The sequence below is a fragment of the Orycteropus afer genome, unplaced genomic scaffold, assembly GCF_000298275.1.
Source record: "Orycteropus afer afer isolate SDZICR_OR568_19922 unplaced genomic scaffold, OryAfe1.0 scaffold00061, whole genome shotgun sequence".
Taxonomy (NCBI): domain Eukaryota; kingdom Metazoa; phylum Chordata; class Mammalia; order Tubulidentata; family Orycteropodidae; genus Orycteropus; species Orycteropus afer.
In genome coordinates this window covers 11337674-11356247 of record NW_006921648.1, presented here as the reverse complement: position 1 = coordinate 11356247, position 18574 = coordinate 11337674, and the positions used below count along the sequence as shown (strand labels likewise).

At 41.4% G+C, this 18574-nt stretch overlaps 1 protein-coding gene and 1 pseudogene across 1 annotated transcript in view; both read left to right on the top strand.

The window, feature by feature from the left end:
• Window positions 1-18574, top strand: part of TXNDC11 (thioredoxin domain containing 11) — a 79948-nt gene that overhangs the window by 3771 nt on the left and 57603 nt on the right. Inside the window, exons 2-4 of the mRNA XM_007939629.2 lie at window positions 3274-3490; window positions 9135-9232; window positions 13261-13390. Coding sequence (XP_007937820.1) covers window positions 3274-3490; window positions 9135-9232; window positions 13261-13390 — 445 coding nt within the window. The remainder of the gene's footprint in view (window positions 1-3273; window positions 3491-9134; window positions 9233-13260; window positions 13391-18574) is intronic.
• LOC103195973 lies at window positions 4907-5484 on the top strand (annotated as a pseudogene).

Sequence of the window (18574 nt, the reverse complement as noted above, 5' to 3'; positions counted from 1 at the left end):
GTTTCTCCTGGAGCGGAGGCATGTGTTTCACCTACCTGGCTGATGTTTGTTTTTGATGGACCAGTTACTGATTGATTTTAGGACTTCCTCTGGACATGAGAGCAAAAATACTAAGGTGATGATTGTCCTGTGTGTGTTTTGCTATGAGAGTCTTACATTTTTCCTCAGATTTCTTATATTTTCCTCAGCACACACAATTTGAATAGTAAGGGGTGGGGGGGAATCCCCAAAGAGTGGCATTTTGACTTTCCTGAAAATGTGTTACTTTTCGGCCCTGGGCCTTCCCCACCTTTTTGCATGGCTGCCTTCTTGTCGCTCAGGCCTCAGCTTAATTGATTCCACCCTGACTACTGCCACATCAGAGAAGAGACCCAGTCTTTCTGTCCCATCACCATGTTTAAATTCTCCTGGTAACACGGACCATTGAGTGTATCTTTATTGTTGTTAATACGTTTTGTTGTTTACTTGTGTTCCTCCCCTGGCAAGTGTGGCCTCATGCTCACTGCTGTGGCCTCTGTGCCTCTGGAACAATGCCTGACCAGCAGTAGAATTTGCCCAGGAAACGTTTTTTGAATTATCTGAGTGAATAAGTCTTTGGGATTATGAAGGTTTCTACGTAGAACAAGAGCTCCTTGATTTCAGGGTTAAAGTGTTACTTTGTGTGAATAAATGGAAGATTAACACCGCTACTTAATTATATTAATTTTGGGTTAAAGTGGGAAGATAATACCTTTAAAACTGTCTTGTCAATTCAGGAAGCTCACACGTCTGGAGGCATAGGAGGGTGTGGGACTTCTCCCCTCGTGCTAAATGGCAGCTTAGGTCTGGAGCGTTCCGGTGTTTTCCTTCTTGGTTCTCAGTATCTGGCAGTCTGCCGCGGGTGTCATCTGACAGTACCTTCCTGTGTGCATCTCCTCTCTGTTCCTTCTCTGTTCGGAGAAACCGTATCATCATGTTCATTTGAACACATGCAAAGTCAGAATTAATGAATAGACCTTGGAATCATGTCCCTAGTGAAGCAGAAGAGCCCTCTGACACTAACGTTGATTCTTTGACAGTGTCCTCGGTAACAAAAGTTTGTGCTTTCACGTATGTTCAGGTAAGGTGAGTAGTGTAGGTTTGTTCATTTGATGAATTACTGAACTTTATCAGGAAGCTAGGCTCAACAGTGCGGATCACACAGTGAGAACGATGGACAGGGTCCTTGCTGTACTGAAGTTAATGGGGTAGAGTCAGTGGATGCTAAATAGTAAAGGACATACTATAAATAAAGGCAGCCAGGTGGGAGCGGAGAACAATGAGGGCGCCCCACTGTAGACAAGACAGAGCTGTCAGGGAAAGCTGCATTGAGGAGGTGGGACTCAGGAGCCAAACCTTTTTTCCTAATCGGCTTCATTGAGATATAATTTGCGTTCAACAAAAGATGTACATTTTACATGTACAGGTCAGTGAAATTGGACAAATATGATTACCACCCCATTCAAGACGTAGACCATTGTCATCTCTCCAGAATATTTCCCCAGTGCCCCTTTGCGGTCAGGCGCCCCACCCCAGACAACCACTGGTTTGATTTGTTTCATTATATGTTACTTTTACCTGTTTTAGAATTTCCTATCGGTGCAGTCATGTGGTATGGGCTTTTTAGTGTCTGACTTCTTATACTCAGTATAATTATTTTCAGTCTAGTCCAAGTGTGTGTATGTGTGTGTGTGTATTTAAAATTGCTAAGTGGCGTTTAATTGTAAGAATATACCCCAGTTTACTTGTTCATTCACCTAGTGAGTCGTGCCAGCATTCCTGTGCTTACTGATGCAGTGGCTTGTCACTTGCCAGCCTGTTCTTCCATCCTGCCTGTGCTCTTTCATATAAAGTATATCTCTTTTACATAGCACGTATTTGGTCTTGCTATCTGGAAATCTGTCTGGAAGTTAATTTTTAAAGGAGTTAATTTTTAAAAAAAATTTTTTAAATGTGGTTTGGGTGAAAGTTTACAGAACACGTTGATTTTCTATTCAATAATTTTTGCACATTTTGTTTCATGACATTAGCTACAATAGTGAATTCTTTCTTATTTAATGTAATTATTGGTAGGAGTGGATTTAAGTCGATCTCCTCTTTGCTATTTGCTTCCCATTTGTCCCTTCTGTTTTTCTTCTTCCCTTGGTCCTTTCTTGACCTCTTTAGGCTTGGCTGAATGTTTTTGTGTGTCCATTTTTATTTCCTCTGTTGGTTTCTTAGCTAAATGGCGCTAATGGTTTTATGCATTGTTGGTGCAAATATGTGGAAAGGCAAGGGTGCTTACCAGGCCCTTTAAACCTGGTGGCACACAACCTCAGCCAAGCCGTTCTTGTCCTGATAGAGTTAGTGGCAGCTCTGTGACTTCTGACCACGTGTCCAATGCTCTTTTCTTTCTCCTTATGACTTCTGTCTTCTGGGAACCTTAAGTCTTGAGGAAGCCTGTTTTCCAGGTAAGTTGCCTTGTAACTTATTAACCTTTGGATTATGGTCTGTATCTGGAGAGGTCTCTGTTGTTGTTGTTGTTATATGCCATTGAGTCGGACCCGACTCATAGCGACCCCTCCTTGGGTTTCCGAGGCAGTATCACTACGGAAGTAGATTGCCTCATCTTCCTTCCGAGGAGTGGCTGGTGGGTTTGAACCGCCAGCCTTCTGGTTAGCAGTTCAAGTGCCTTAGGCACTACGCTACCAGAGCTCCTGGAGAGGTCTCTAGTACTACTTAATTATTTCTTTTTGATTGAATGCCCTGGGTAAGTAGAGGGCAATTCCAGTTAGCAAACTTAATGTGTTCTCGAAGTTGAGTTGCTTGTGTTTCCCATAGAAATCTCATTAGAGGTGGCTGTGTGTGCTTCCTCCCTTGGTCCCAAGCGAGCTTGGTGGCTGTGCTGTTCTGAAGTCGGTGGCTCCTGTGAAGTACCAGGCTGCAGAGATGAGAGTGGAGGCTTTTGGGCATCAGATGCAGGGATGTGGATTATTTGGAGATTTTCCTCCTCCTCTTCACCACCGTCCCACCTCCCCCTGGGGAAGCAGAATATTAGAGAATCTTTTCACTGTGTGACTCATATCTGACATTGCTGTCTTGTGCAGGTGTTGCCTTAGTACAGAGGGGTTTGCTGTCGGTTTGCCCCAGGACAGTGGTCTTGGAACTCTTCTTCAAGAGAAAACTTATCTTTTTAAGCACCATTCTCCTTCCGCACGAAGCTGTCATCAGAAGAAGATGAGCGAAGTCACCTTGTTTGTGTTTGCTCTTTTTTAGTCGAGCAAAAGATGTGATTATACCAGCAAAGCCACCTGTCAGCTTTTTCTCCTCGGGGTCGCCAGTCCTTGACCTCTTCCAGGGGCAGCTGGACTACGCGGAGCACGTGCGCCGGGACTCGGAGGTGGTGCTGCTATTCTTCTATGCCCCGTGGTGTGGCCAGTCCATCGCAGCCAGGGCAGAAATTGAGCAAGCAGCGAGTCGGCTTTCAGACCAGGTAAGCCTGGCTTCAGCCTAAAAATCACACGACTGTCAGTGTTCGGTGTGTAGGACTGAATGTCACCATGGAGACCCCTTGCCCACCTGGTTGATTTTTTTCCGGGGCAAAGGCTGGGGAAGGCACTCTGTACACAGACATGATTGCTAATGATGCTGGCAGCAGGACTAGGGCAGATTCTGCATCTGATGATGAGAGCAAGGCCTCCCCAGGTGCTGTGCAGCTTGGTTTCAGTGTGAAGGGAGTGGGGGCAGGGAGACTGAAAATGCCAGTTGTTGACTATCTGTTTGATATTTGCTGGTCAGGTATTTCATACAGGAGAAATTTATTTGTGGTGCAACTACAGTGTAACAGAGTGGACTCTTCTTTAAAAAAAATGATTATGGTAAAATATATATAACAAAATGTTTACCATTTTAACCATTTTTGTATGGGCAGTTCAGTGACACTGATCACATTTACTGTGTTTATAGCAGTCACCACTGTCCATTTCCAGAAGTTTTTTTATCCCCCTAACAAACTCAGGACTCCTTCAGCCAAGACTCCCAGTCCTCCTTTCCCAGCCCTCTGATAACCTCTGATGAATTTTGGTCTCTCTGCCTTGAAAGCTGACCTTGTTAATACATGGACCACGACATTTAGTGAATACCACCTTTGTGCTAGATAAGAGCAACACATAGCCACTGAGGCCACAGCTATGGTAGTGGGTTTTCAACCCAGTGGGTCTCGGTTGCCCCTCACAAAGCACATTTTATGGTGTCCCCTTTACCATCCTGAAGAGGAATTCATAGATGATAAAACCTACACATATAATTTCAAAATTAACAATCCAGAGCTCTAATTGTAGTATAAAGGTGAGAAAAGCAAAAGTAATTTATAATTAAATATGCATTCCAGTATGTAAGTGCTTGTACCTCTGTAGAACTACTGTCAATGGGACAATGACAAATGCAGACTGATAAAGTGTGTTGTGTTGGCGACTCCCAATTCTGTAGGGCATTGCTCGCAGTTACTTGATTTTCTAAAAGGTGAGCAGCTTTTGGTAAAGTCTTGAACCAAACTATATTTCACCCTGAGTACACAGAAGTTGCCTTCCTGAGAAATTCAGTGACTGTTCAAGCCATGCTTTGGATCCACAAATAAAATGGTCCTAGGCTTGAATAGTAATAAAAAGGTTTTTACCCAACATCCAGGAGCCCTGGTGATGCAGTGGCTAAGCACGCGGCTGCTAATCAAAAGGTCAGGGGTTTGAACCCAGCAGCTGTTCCATGGTAGAAAGATATGGCGATCTGTTTCTATACAGATTATTGGGACCCAGCTCCAGCTCCTCTGGCTCCTGCCAGTTGGCCTCAGGCCCCACCATAGCCTGTAGCCCAGCACAGGGACCTGACCAGTACAGCCATTATCTGGCACCATATGGCAGAGTGGGCATCCCCCCCTCACCCAGTTCAGGAGGAGAACCTGCAGGGCTCTTGGGTGGAATTGCACTTGAGCAACAGTGGGAATGGGAGCAGTATCCCAGCTTTGGTTTCTATTTATAATGGTGTCATGAGAAGATACTTCAGGAGTCTGGATGGAGCAGCTCTAAGAGCTACTGTGATAGCCAGCCCACCTCACTCCCAGACACTGCAAGATATGAATGGAGCTTCTGAGACAGACCCATAACCTTGGGGGAAAAGAACAAATAGCTCGTAGGCTGAGGAAGATTATATTGAGAGAAGGAAAGAAGCTAAAAGCATCTTGGAAGAGAAACTCAGATTGAATGTGGGATTGGTCAAGTTGACCAGAAAATATCCCCCTCAAGGAGTTCTTAAGTTTTCCAGAGTGCACAGCCAGTCTTAGCATGAGAAACACGGGTGACAGGAAGAGAAGGGGCGTCTTCTCGGCACAATTTCTAAAGGTTTTTCTTCCATCTCTGCTGCTTTCTCATTCCTGGCCGTTGGCCTAGGGCTCTATTTGGAAGGTGCCTGACCACCTCAACCAACACCTTTTGATGAGGACTGGAATTGACTTTGTTTGCATAGTGGAGATTCTGAGTTCACCGCAGAGCCAGCTGGAGAGAGGGCTTGGTCTTCTGGGTGGCTGCTCCTCTTGGTGGCTGCACAACTGGTGTTTATGTGTTCTGTAACTGCTTTGTTGCCAGTTCAGTGAAACGGAAGAGTGACACCCAAACCACACGAACCTGTAAATCGTACCTGTGGGATGAGTTAATGAGCATGGGAGACTGAGATATAGCAACTGCAATATCTGGTAGTAAATTTTCTTTGGCTATTATAGCTATAAATACTTTTAATATCCGAGTCATAATGTATGTAGTGCTTTAACAAAAATTTTTGTAACTGTAATTCAGTTCAAACACTTTGTATTTCAGAAGAATGAATGATGTTGATATTAGAACTACTTTAAGGGACATGTCCAAAATAAATACCAATGCCTGGTAGTAGTCACACAGTCGTATAGAAAACATCTTTGCTTAATTTAAGTGGCTTCAGGCTGTCTATTTTAAAGATGACAGTTAACCCTATTGATTGTTCTTTGTTAAATAAAAAATAAAAAACCAAGATACAAAGTCTCTGTACATGTCACCCAGTAAACTGTGCTGGCTGTTGCAGTGTGCAGACTTAAACTTCCAACTGTGAAGTAACCGTCTCAGACCGTCTGTTTTCTGTTCAGGGCACCTGCTCACTAGCTTTCCTCCCTCAGTTCAGATTGCTGAATTTCATCATTTCCTTTGTGCTGAACGTTGTGTGTTCTTAAAATCAACTTTACGCTAAGCAAGTCTGTGTGTGTCTACTCCTAAAGACTGGAAAGAGAAAAAAACAAATCTATCAAACACTTAACTCAAAAAAAATAAAATGACAGCCTTGAAAATCCTATTTAGGGCAGTTCTGCTCTGTCCTCTAGGGTCACTGTGTGTCAGAATAGACGTGACAGCAGTGTGTTTCTGGTTTACCTGATCTGAGTGTTTGGTAGAACATTTGAAACTACTCTGGGCACCTGGAGCAACAGAGGAAGGAGGAGATGCAACATGTAGCTAAATGCCTCCGGGAACAACTGCCTCCTTTGCCATGAGACCAGAAGAACGGGGTGGTGCCTGGCTACTGTTACTGAACATTTTGATTAAAGATTTCATAGAAGAGTCCTGGTCAAAAGAGGGAAAGTGCAGAACAGAATTTCAAATTCTAATGGACTAGACTTTCTAGAACCTTGTGGACAAACTCCTGAAACTGTTGCCCCGAGCTAATTTTTAAACCTTAAATCCAATATATCTCCAGAAGTCTTCTTCAAACTGAACGATAGTTTAGCTTAACTAGTACAAAAAAGGGTGGCTTGAGCATTATGCTCTCTTAAAAACTATTTATATGGGATCAAATTGACAACGGCAAGTCCAGAGATGAGCTGGGAATCTGAGGGGCAGTGAGTTTCTGTTAATGAGGAAACAACAGCTCACAAAAGGAGGGTGAGATGGTTGCACAACTTGAAGAATATCATCCGTGTCACTGAGTTGTATGTGTAGATAGGGTTGAACTGGTGTATATTTTGCTGTGTCTATTGTCAGCAACAACAAAATAAATAAAATTTAAAGAAGAAAAAAAAAAAAAACTGCCCTGGGAGAATATGGCAGATTCGTGGCCGTGTACGGTAGTGTTGAGCGTTGCAGGATGTTTAGGACAACCCCTGCCCACCACATGCCCTGTAGCATCCTGCATCCTTGAAACAAGCAGAATGCAGCCCGAGAGACTCCTGCTGAGAACCAGTGGTCTGAAGTGACTTGTGTCGCCCGGTTCCAGAAGTTCATGTGAAACTCTCAGTTGATTTCTTTTAGAAATAATGTCATAAATGGTGACTAGCCTCCCTGCCCAGCTCAACAAAACAGTTTTATTCATCATATTCCTGAAAATGATACCAAGTACTGTGAAAATATAACCCTCCGTTTTTTTGTAACAATGAGAGGAGGAGTGCATTTTGTGTTCCATCTGTGGACCTATGGGACTTACCTGTTTCCTATCTTCCCTTTACCTCTAGTTCCTTAAAAATCTCTGAACGTAACCAAACTGGCAGCCACTTTCCAGTGTGCCAGAGAAGAAGCAGGAACGCTGAGTATTTGGAGGCAGCAGTGTGTTAGAATAAAAGAAGTCACCACCTTGTCAGTCCTTCCCAAGTTTTCTGAATTTAGAGAACAGAGATTACTTCTTCCACGTGGAAAATGGGGAAGCAATCTGTTTATATTTTCCAGTGGCTCATAAGTTAAGTGTAAGTTAAGTTGTTACCTCACTGTCAGTATAAGCATTGTGACTTTGGAGTGATTACATTGGGAATAATACTCTGATGTGCCAAACCCTGTGCTCCTCCTCAGAACAGTGCTGTGAGGATGCTGTTCACCCTTGTTTTCCTCCTGAATGAGACCTCAGGCCTAGAGGAGCAAAGCAATTTGTTAAAGTAAAAATCATGTGGCAGCAAGTGGTAGAGGGTGTAGCAACTTAGGCACTGCTGTTTTTCAAAGAATTTTGTTGGCTCTTTTTGGATTGTGAATAGAGTTCCCCCAATTTGGGTAAATACTCGTTTTAGTTCTGGGAAACAGGCAGAAATCTTCTGAACCACATTGCATAATAAAGCTAACAAACATGGTAGATTGTGTCCTATTTTTGAGTAAAAAAAAAAAAAAAGGATGTCACCTGTAAGTAAAGATGCTACTACTTTTCTTTCCCATAAACATACTCTGACAGGAGTGGTAAATCCTAGTAGGATTTAAGACATCAGAAAGGGACTTCATGTGTAGTCCTTTTCTCCGCTGCTACAAAAAATTGCAGGCATACAGCAAAATGGAAAGAATTTACCATGAGCACCCATATACCCACAGCCTCAGTTCTACTGTTAACACTTGAATGTGGTTGTTTTATCATGTATTGACACTAGTCATCTCCCTAATCTGGTGGAGACCTTTTTGTTTGTTTCTACTTGAGAGAGGAGTGCTACTGGCTGTAGTGGGTAGAGGGCAGGGAAGCTGCCACACACCCCAAGGTGCACGTATGTCAGTGGGGCCAAAGTTAAGAAGCTCCATTCGAACCATCTGTTAATCCCTGTTATCTGTGGTACATTTAAAAATAAATTGCAGATGTAAGGACACTTCCCCTTAAATACTTCCCCATCCATTATATCTAACCCATGTTTCCACTCCTCAGTACTGCCTTTTAGAGCAGAGCTTTAGTCAACTCTGATCTAACTAGTATTTAAAATAGCCATTGAGCAAGGTCGTTTGAAATGTACTTTTTCATTTTTAGATGCTCCGTTTGACTGTCAGAGACATATTCCTCACTAAGCCTTAGTGTAGTCATGCTCAGTAAAAACTCACTGGCACTCATTCATTTTAGAATTTAAAGCAAGTAATTTTCCTCTTGGGCCAGACTCTGAAATATCCCGAGTCCTACCTAGAAACTGTAGAGCAGATTATTTTTTATTTTAATGGTAAATGATCACCTTTCTTTGAAAACTTGAAGCAGTCCGTTTTAAGATTTTCTGTTTCAGTGAGAGAGGAATAGTTCCATTTCTATAATTTCATCTCTTAAGGTTTAGTAACTTTTCAGTTGTTATTCATAGTCACTTGAAAACCCTTTTTTTTTTTTTTTTTTGAATGGCTCTGCAGGTGTTGTTTGTGGCAATTAACTGTTGGTGGAATCAGGGGAAATGCAGAAAACAGAAACACTTCTTTTATTTTCCTGTAATACATCTGTATCATCGCAGGTAAGAACTTTCAAGTAATGTTTCTAATTCCAATTAAGTTCATCAATTTAAAAATAAATTTTGCTTTTTCTGTTTAAAAGTATTAGATATTCACTATTGGAAATTGAAAAAAAACAGATAAGCTGGGGAAAAAAAAAAGACCAGTCTTGTTAATTTTATCAGCCATACATAATCACTACACCTACTCCTCACTTATCAACTATATCATTATCTGACATTTTGCATTTACAACCATAGTGAAAATTCCATCCGACTATTTTGTGCATTAATGATGTACACCTGGCAGTAACGCATGCCGCGGTGTGAGGCAAAAGGAATGCTGGCTGTAATGGTTAAGGTTGTGTGTCAGTTTGGCTGGGGCCTCATTCTCAGTGGTTTGGCAGTTATGTAATGATGCAGTCATCTTCCGTTTCGTAATCTGATATGGTCATCTTCCATATTTTCATAACACCAATTTTTGCATAACAACCTGGTGTTTGGAACTTTACCATGTTGATAAGTGAGGAGTGGGTGTAGTAATATTTTTATTTATATCTCCCTGTGACTATCTAATAGATATCCACCTCTTCTTTTAAATAAAAAAATGGGATCATACAGTAATACTATTTCCTAAGCTGCTTTTTCTCAGGATGTTGTGAACAATATCTCTTCATGTCATTATATGCCTTTCAGCACTGTTTTTAATAGTACTTAATACTCCATTGTATGGCTGTATGTTTTAGATATTCTAAAAGACCTCTATAGTGTGAAAATACATAAAACTCCTTATCCTGTTACCTGGCCACATAGAATAATCAGGAGGTCATATTTCATATTTTGTACTGGGAAGAAATTTACTACAGTAAAACCTTCAGAATCAGGAACCTGTGTAAAGCTGGAGAACTTGTCAGAGGGAGAACACAGATATTTTCACTAATAGAAAATGATCGTAAAGTAGTAAGACTGCGTCCTGTCAAAGGAATGATGGTAAAGTAGTAAGACTATGTCCTGTCAAATGTGGGGAACTTGTGAGACCCAGAAAAACAAGGCAGTCCCGTCGAATCCCAGCTCTGACAGGTGTCACTGTGCAGGTTCACTATCCTATATCCACAGTACTGAAATCCAGAAAGCTCTGAAATTTGTTTTTTCATAAATTTTGTCCCCAAATCCATTTATTTGACCTGAATTTACAAGAGGCTTTATTCCACTCGAGTGCCTCATTATTCATTTTGCTGGGAAAATATTGGTGTTTGCCTTTAGAGTGCTGTCCAGACCCTGCTGTCGGTGGTAAGTCCTGTCTAAGATCTGACTTTAAGGAGATGGGATTTTGGACTTGTGGTTGTGTGTGCAGTGTGATTGGCCTGAATTTTATTAAAGTAAAGAATATTTGATGAATAAGAGCTTTGTTTCCTTTGGGCTTTGTTTTTTCCCTACCTCTACACTCCCTGGGCCTTAATCAAAGGAGATTTATGAAAAATACCAACAAGCTTTGTTGTCTGTGAAGCGTCTGGATGTTCTGTCACAGTCCCACGTCTCTAATCTAAAATGTTGGGTGGCACATAGTTTTGTTTCCCAGGAGCTATTAGACAGCGTTAAGGCAAAACCACACTTTCCTGCCCCATTTCCATCTCCAGCTTTTCCTCTGGGTGTTAAGTGTATGATTTCAACATTATAGTAACGAGCCAGTTTTTGCTTGGGGTTGATAAGGCCATCTTCAGACTTTTTTTTTTCCTTTTTGGCCAGTAATTTAGAGGTTCTGCTGCCTCCACTTTGATGGTAAAAGTGCAGGCTTTTCAGATTTACTTCTCTCTGTTTTAAAGGTAAGTATAGTTTGTAATTCTTAACAGTACTGAAACCCTGTTGTTTGTAGTGAGATGATGATGAGCTTGCCTTGTGAGGTGTGTGTAGTTCTTTTTGGCTTAGTGAATAATAGTCCTTGCAGCTGCATGGAAGCCACCCAGATGGGTTTAACTTGATGTGACATGAAGGTAGAAGAGTTCCCCTGAATTGAGTACAAAATGTCATTTTGGGACATGTGGGTAAATAGTCCTGTCCTACAGGATTTTCATATCATTTTGGGACATGTAGGTAAACAGTACTGTTTTACATGAGTTTGTTTTCTTAGCTTCTCTAGAAAGATTGAAAGAACTGCAAGGATCTTTAAAAATATCTAGTCAACCTTCTCATTTTACAGATGAGAAATTTAGGATTGATATTTACCTTGAAATGGCCTGACCCTTACCTTTACTTATTGAAGTTTTACTTAAATCAGTTCAGACCTGTTTGTACTCATTTCAACGTGTGCCATTCCCAAGATACCTAAAACAGGAGGGAATGCTGAGGCACAAAAACTTCTCAAGGTAGCTTTTTTGTACTCCACTTAAGAATCTTCCAGACCTCTGTGTTACTTATCTTTTCATGGGTATATCTGAATGTGTTCCACCAACTAAGTCTCTGGGGAGCGTTCAGTAGTCACGAGGTGGTTTCAGTGAACAGTGCTTGCAGCTGTGGCCCTGATTGTCTTCACTGGACAAACCCTGCTGTTTGTGTGGTGGTGCTGATGTTTACTGAATGCTGTTGTTTATTTAATGACTTATCTAGTAGTAGCTGCTTAAAGGAACTAATAAGCTTTTCTGTTTTGTGAGAGCAGATTCCATTTTGGGGGGCTTATATTGATATAAGTCACAAAGAAAGATTATAAAATGGTCTCAAGCAAGGAGCCTTTCTGTATCACACTGTACAGAACGAGCCCAGCAGCCCTAGTTCAGCTTGTCCTACAGCAGTGACTATACTTTGTTGGTAAAACGTCCTACATTCTGGGATCCTATTAGCTTTTGCAGCAGATCAGGACGACTCTTGTAGCATCAGGCCAAGAAAATTCTGCAGAGGCCATTTGCTTGAGTCGATGAGGTTTCCAGATCAGTTGGCTCGCGTTTTCTTAACACAATAAGTATTCAGGTGCTTTATCAATTTCCCCCTTCCAGTTAAAAGTTTGTTGGTGGTCAGTGGGTTGTTAGTGTAACTTTTTAACTCAACTAACTTGTAGTAAGTCTTCAACTGATAGAATTGTTAACTCTGTCTCTCCGCTGTGCGTGTGGAATGCTGTTTTTACTTTTTTCATGCTTCTGTTTCTTGGGCATCACATTCTGCAGTGCTCATGGAAGAATTGAGTTGCTCTCATCTCATTGTATATGTGCGTGTGAATTTCTGTCATCACAGCTATTGCTGTACATTGTGGTATTGTCATCATGCCATTGATTGTTCTTTACTGTGCTCTGTTGCTATTAATGTTAAGCTTACTGTCAGTTTCTCTTTAGAGAGAAGAATGGCTGTGCAGTTGCACTCCCCACCCCCACCACATACTGCCCCGTTTTATTTTAGCGACATCTGTATTGTGTAGGACTGAGGAAAACTGTGGGAGGATTTGGATTAGTTTAGGATCTTAACTGATTGGTGGTGTATTACTTAGCAGTATTAAAGTCGTGTATGTCCCCAAGCACAGCTAGAAGGGAAAGTAAGGAGAGTCCCTGTTCACACGGGCACTTACTTTTTTATGTTTTAGTAAAGCTTTAAATAAGCTTAGAGCTTGTTGGGTGTCCCTTTGTGCTTGTGTCTGTGGGACTTTGTAGTAGGCCGAAGGCCACCAGCTCACCTTCCTCCACGGAGCTATGTTGTCGAGATCCCAGAATCCTTCAGCATGTGGTCAGTTCCCAGAGTTTCTTTTCTTTCTTTTTTTATAAAAGAAATATTATTGCGGGAAATTTTGTTATTAATTTTGAGAATGACTGTTCTTTTTTTTTAAGTTCAATTTGCAGTTGAGTTAAGCTCCTAGAAGAGGAACGGTGACTTATGTCTCCTCACATAAAATGCTTATTCTTAATTGGCCCTCTTATCACTTCCTTAGATGAAGCAGGCTACTTATTGTGCAAACCAGTCTGGGTCCTAATGAGAGATGTTTCATTTTGTGGTGTTGATGATTTCACTGATCCATTTACAGGTTGACTGCATGGTGTATTATTTTTATTTTTATGTTTATTTTTTGGCACTAGTTTTGGACCAATCGAATACAAAGGCCCCATGAGTGCTGTTTACATTGAGAAGTTTGTCCGCCGGGTGATGAAACCACTTCTCTACATCCCATCTCAATCAGAATTACTAGATTTTCTCTCAAACTACGAGGTACCTATCTTTCATGTCTCCTCCCATCTCCCAAGCCTTTCACTGGGTTGTATTTGATTGATTGTATTCCTCCCCCTGATAGTTCCTGATTTGAAGCAATTAAATCACATTATAGATAAGCCCCAGTTAAATGTTTCCTGAGATACTGATTGTAGGAATGGTTTTAGCCGAATGAGTTAAGAGTATAGAATACTTGCAAAGTCTTGTCAATTTTGTGTTTGGAAATTTTCAAATGTTCAATATATCTAGCAGTTCCCTTAGTGTTAGTATATGCTAGAATTAACTCACAGTTTATATGCAGCTGCAGAAATTTATAGCATTTTACTGTGACATAGCTGGTTTTTCTCATTAGTTGTAGTTCAGTTTTTGTTTTTCTTCGGTGGAAATGGGGTTCTTTGAATTTGTAAGTGCATATTTCAGGGTCATCCTAGCAGAAAGGTTTCTAACTCTCCTGCTTCCCTGTTGCCAGCTTCCACCCCTCGTAAAGTATTTTTATAGGACCTCAAATGACTGAGTGGTCAGGATAGCTTACTATTGAGAGACGAACGTAAATTTTAAAATAATCTCAAAAAGTATTAAAAGAGTCCCACAAAAAAGAAATTTATTGGGGCAGGTATAAAATCATAGTTGAATACAAGTAAAGATGATACTTAGGTATAACAAAATTAAGACCATAAATCCTGATAGAGATAAAACCTTATAAATTTAGACCTCATTAATCCAGAACTTGGTAACTCTGTCTGGGTTGAATTTTACCTTTTTTACTACATATATATTGTGTTGATTGAACATGATTTTTTTTCTTTCCACTAGAACAGTGTTTATAAGTTTTTTTTTCTTTTCTCCAATTATGTTAGGTATAGTATTTATGATTAAGTGTTAACAGACGCCCTAAGCAGCATTGTTAATATCTTGCTATTTTGCTTGTAGTTATTGGATGTGCATCAGAGTAGATACTTCCTTTATCTTATGTGGGTGAAGGATGAATTCCACATGCCTCACAGGCTTGTCTCACATTTTGCAGGCTGGGGCCCAGAACCACACTGCAAGGTGGGCACTTGGGCTTATGCCCTGTGGTAACACTCAGTAGGTCTGTGACTTATAGCATAGGCCTCAGGTGCCTGGACTTGGGATTTCAAGATTCCTTTTAACTGTCAAGTGCTATACTTCTGTGAAAAATGAGTTTTCACATAGATTTATAGTAGCTGCCAGGCAGAAGAGCTGAAACAGCACAATGGTTAAGAATCAGTAGTCCTATAGACATGGGGCAAAACTGTCACTTCTCAGCTGGGCAGCCTTGGGCTAGTTTACTCTCTTTTAGCCTCCATCCTCCATCTTCTTATCTGTAAAATAGGAATAAATGAGATAAGACATAGAAAATGCCTAGGATGTCGTCCCAATAAATGAAAATTTACCAGTAAAAATGACATTGTGGGAAAAATCCTGGATATTTAATACTCTTGAGAGAACTTAAAATGTGCGTAATACCTGCTGGTTTCACTTATATGAAAAAACTTTGTTTTGTAATTAATATGATAAAAAATGATCCACAAGAAGTTGATTGTCAAGAGGTCATCTTTCAGTTGTGTTGTGTTGGGACTTTGTGGAGCCCTGGGTCCAGCTTTGACGGATGCCCACTGGAGGAGAGGGAAGGCAGAGGAGCTGTGCAGGGTCAGCAGGCCCCCTGCCGCGTGCGGTTATCCTTCCGCAGAAGTGTGGAAAGACTCGAGGTTGTTCAGACTAAGGGGGCTGGGGAGCAGCTTCGTTGTCACTTTTAGCTCTATCAGAGATTTGTATCAAGAGAGCTCTGTGTCAGCTTTTCTGCTTTTGTTCTTAGCAGAGGTCATGTGATGAAGTAAAAGTACTAACCAAGAATCCTAGAAGCCTGGATTTAGCAAATCTGTAGTTTGTGAGTTCCACTCAGGTTTCTTGTCTCTAAATTGAGAGAGTTGGCCCAGGAGACGGAGAGAGGCAGACAGGTGAAGGTCCATGAGGTTTTGCATGGGAAGGCATTTTTGAAGCAATGTCCTGGAAAGTCTGTCAGTGGTCTTCTAAATCCTTTTTATTTATTGCCTCTGAGACGTTTCTATGTGTTCTCCTTGTGGTATTTGTAGGACTGAGAGAAGTACATGTTTATGACTAAGTAGCAGGGGGGTTCCTGACCTTTAGCCTTCGCTTTCTTTGAACCTGCTCTTCAGCAGTGCTTTCAAAAAAGCTGACGTTCCAGGTATTGAAATTGAGTTCACATCAGACTCACAGACAAGCTGGTGACAGTAGTCAGGGTTGTTTTGGCAGTCCGCTGAATTAGAGTGATGTACAATAATGATTAGTCTGATTTGCCAAGAATGTCTTCAAAATGGGAACTGAAAGAGTGCTGCCAAGATGGGACCTCCATATAGCTTCGGTTAGCTTTGCCGGTGGCTTCTTCCCAAAAGCTGCGATCGGCTCTGCTCACGTTTGCATCGTGTTTTGCTGGGCTTCTCACTGAGATGGCATTTTCTGCTTGGCAAGAGAGAATACTTAATTACTAGAATTTCAGTGAAAGAAGTAGGGAGTCAAGCCCTGTGCTGCACTTGCAAAACCATTTATTTTGTGAAATGTACCAAATAATACTGCCTAGAAAGAAGCTGTAGGGATTTCAGTGCACACTCTGTATAAGATAGCATAAGACAGAATTCCAGATCCAGAAATGAAACCACTGTCTTGCTTTTCACAGTTGAATCAGTGACAGTATCAGGAAGCTGAAGGAAGTTTTGGGGGTCCTGTTCTAGAGGCAGGTCCTGGGTTGCGCCGTTTGTGCTTAGATCAATGGTTTGCATCCATCCAGTAGTGCTGTGAAAGAAAGGCCAAGCTGTCTTCCTCCTTGAAGTTTAAGCCCACTGCCGTCAAGTCGATTCTGACTCATAGCGCCCCTACAGGACAGAGTAGAACTGCAAGGTGTTATCTTTATAGAAGCAGACTGCCACATTTTTCTCCTGCAGAGCAGCCGTTGGGTTGTATTGCCAATCTTTTGGTTGGCAGCTGAGCACTTAATCATTATGCCACCAGCCGCGGTACACCTTACGGAGCACATTTCTACCCTGCAGCACACAGGGTTGCCATGAGGCAGGATTGACTCTGCAGTAAGGTGTTTTGTTCTAGAGCATAATCTGTGTTTCCTTTCAATGAGGAAGTTGCTCTGAACTAGAGTTTTGCAACTTCAGCAATTTTGACATTTGGGGTCAAGTACTTCTTTGTTGTGGGAGGCTGTGCTATGCATTATAGGATGTCCAGGAGCATCCTTGGCCTCCCTCCTGAATATCAGTACCATACCTCTACTCTTAGTTGTGACAGCCAGAAATGTCTCCAGACATTGCCACGTGTCCCTTAGAGGGCAAATTGCTCCCAGGTGAGAACTGCTAGTCTTAATGCCGCATTTTCCCAAACAGGGCTTTAAGATGATGGGCTATGATTTGAATTGAGTCTCTCAAAATTATGTGTTAGCTTGGCTAGGCCTGATTCTCAGGGATTTGGTAGTTACCTAGTAAAGTAGTTTGGCAGTTACGTAATGATATAATCATTCACCATGATGTGATCTTATGTAATTATCCTCCACTTGTGATGTGTTGTAAATTCTGACCTTTGTGTGTTTAGGAGGCAGGATTAGGGCGGAATTCAACACCCATAGGCAGGTCACAGCCCTGATCGGATGAAAGGCGAGTTTCCTTAGGGTGTGGCCTGTATCACTGTTTATCTTCCAAGAGATAAAAAGAGAGAGAAGTGAGCAGAGAAGGAGGGACCTAAGTGCCGCCAAGATAGAAGAGCCAAGATAGAAGAGCGGCAGCCATGTGTGTACTGTAGACCTGGGGTCCCTGTGCTGAGGACCTCTTAGACCCAGGAGGAAATTCACAAGGGACGTTGAGCCTGCAGATAGGGAAGGAGACAAGGACTTCCCCCAGAGCCTACAGAGGGGGAAAGCCTTCCCCTAGAGCTGGCATCCTGAGTTTGGGCAGAATAAATCTCTTGTTTGTTAAAGCCAGTCACTTATGGTATTTGTGTTATAGCAGCGCTAGATAACAAAGACAGTGCGTAACAGATGTTAGTGCAGACACTTTTTTTTTCACATGCCACACAGAAAGCCACACTCTAATTTTTGGGAGCCTATCTGTTTATCTAGTGGCAGTAGAGACAAGATGAAATTTAAGCAGTGCCTCTCCTAGGGAATTCTGATGTACTGATTGTGGAGGACTAGAGCCAGGTGTCAGTCATATCATCAGCAAAAGAGCTGTCCCTGATGTTCAACATTTAACTGAAGACATTTTCTTACCCCTCCCCCAAAAGCATCTTAAATATGTTAAACCTAAACCACAGACTCACTGCCATTGAGTCAGTTCTGACTCAGAGTGACCCCCGTAGAGTTTCCAAGACTGTAAATCTTTATGGAAGTAGATTGCCTCATCTTTCTCCTATGGAGCAGCTGGAGGGTTTAAACCGCTGAGCTTCTGGTTAGCAGCCAGATACCTTACCCACTGTACCACCAGAGCCCCTTAAAGATGTTAAAAAGCATGGCAATTTAAAGAAATGATGAAAAATACTTGTTTGGGTCAAGTACCTCATCTCCTAATTTACATTTTTTGTAAATCTGAGTTTTAAGATCACGTATGTTGTATTTAAATTTAGGCATACCAAAATTAGGTTAAAAATTAGTGTATAATGATTTTGTGGCACTTCTAAGATATGTCCTAACAGCAAAGATTATTTTTTGCTTGGCTTAGGTTTGTAAATATGTTTGTGGCATCTCGTTGAAGTTCGTTTGATCATCTTTCCCATGTGTTAAAAGAATTATCTTGATTAATCATAAGTGTATTTATTCCTAACCCAGATGTTTGTGAGGAGTTAGACCATCGTAAAAGGTGTACAGAAGTTGGGACCTTCATAAAAGTTGTGCAGTTAGCATTCGTTAGATGGGAAGTGATGATACTCTGAAATAAAACAATTTTCCTTATTGATGTGTACTTTTATTATATGTATACTGAGTTGAATTTATATATGTTATACTGCTGCTACAAAGAGGAATATGCTAATTGTATCTTGATTTGAATTTTTTTTTTTAATTGTGATTTGGGTGAAGATTTACAGAGCAAATTCACTTTCCGTACAGCAGTTTACATATACTTTGTCTCATGACATTGACCACAGTTTACC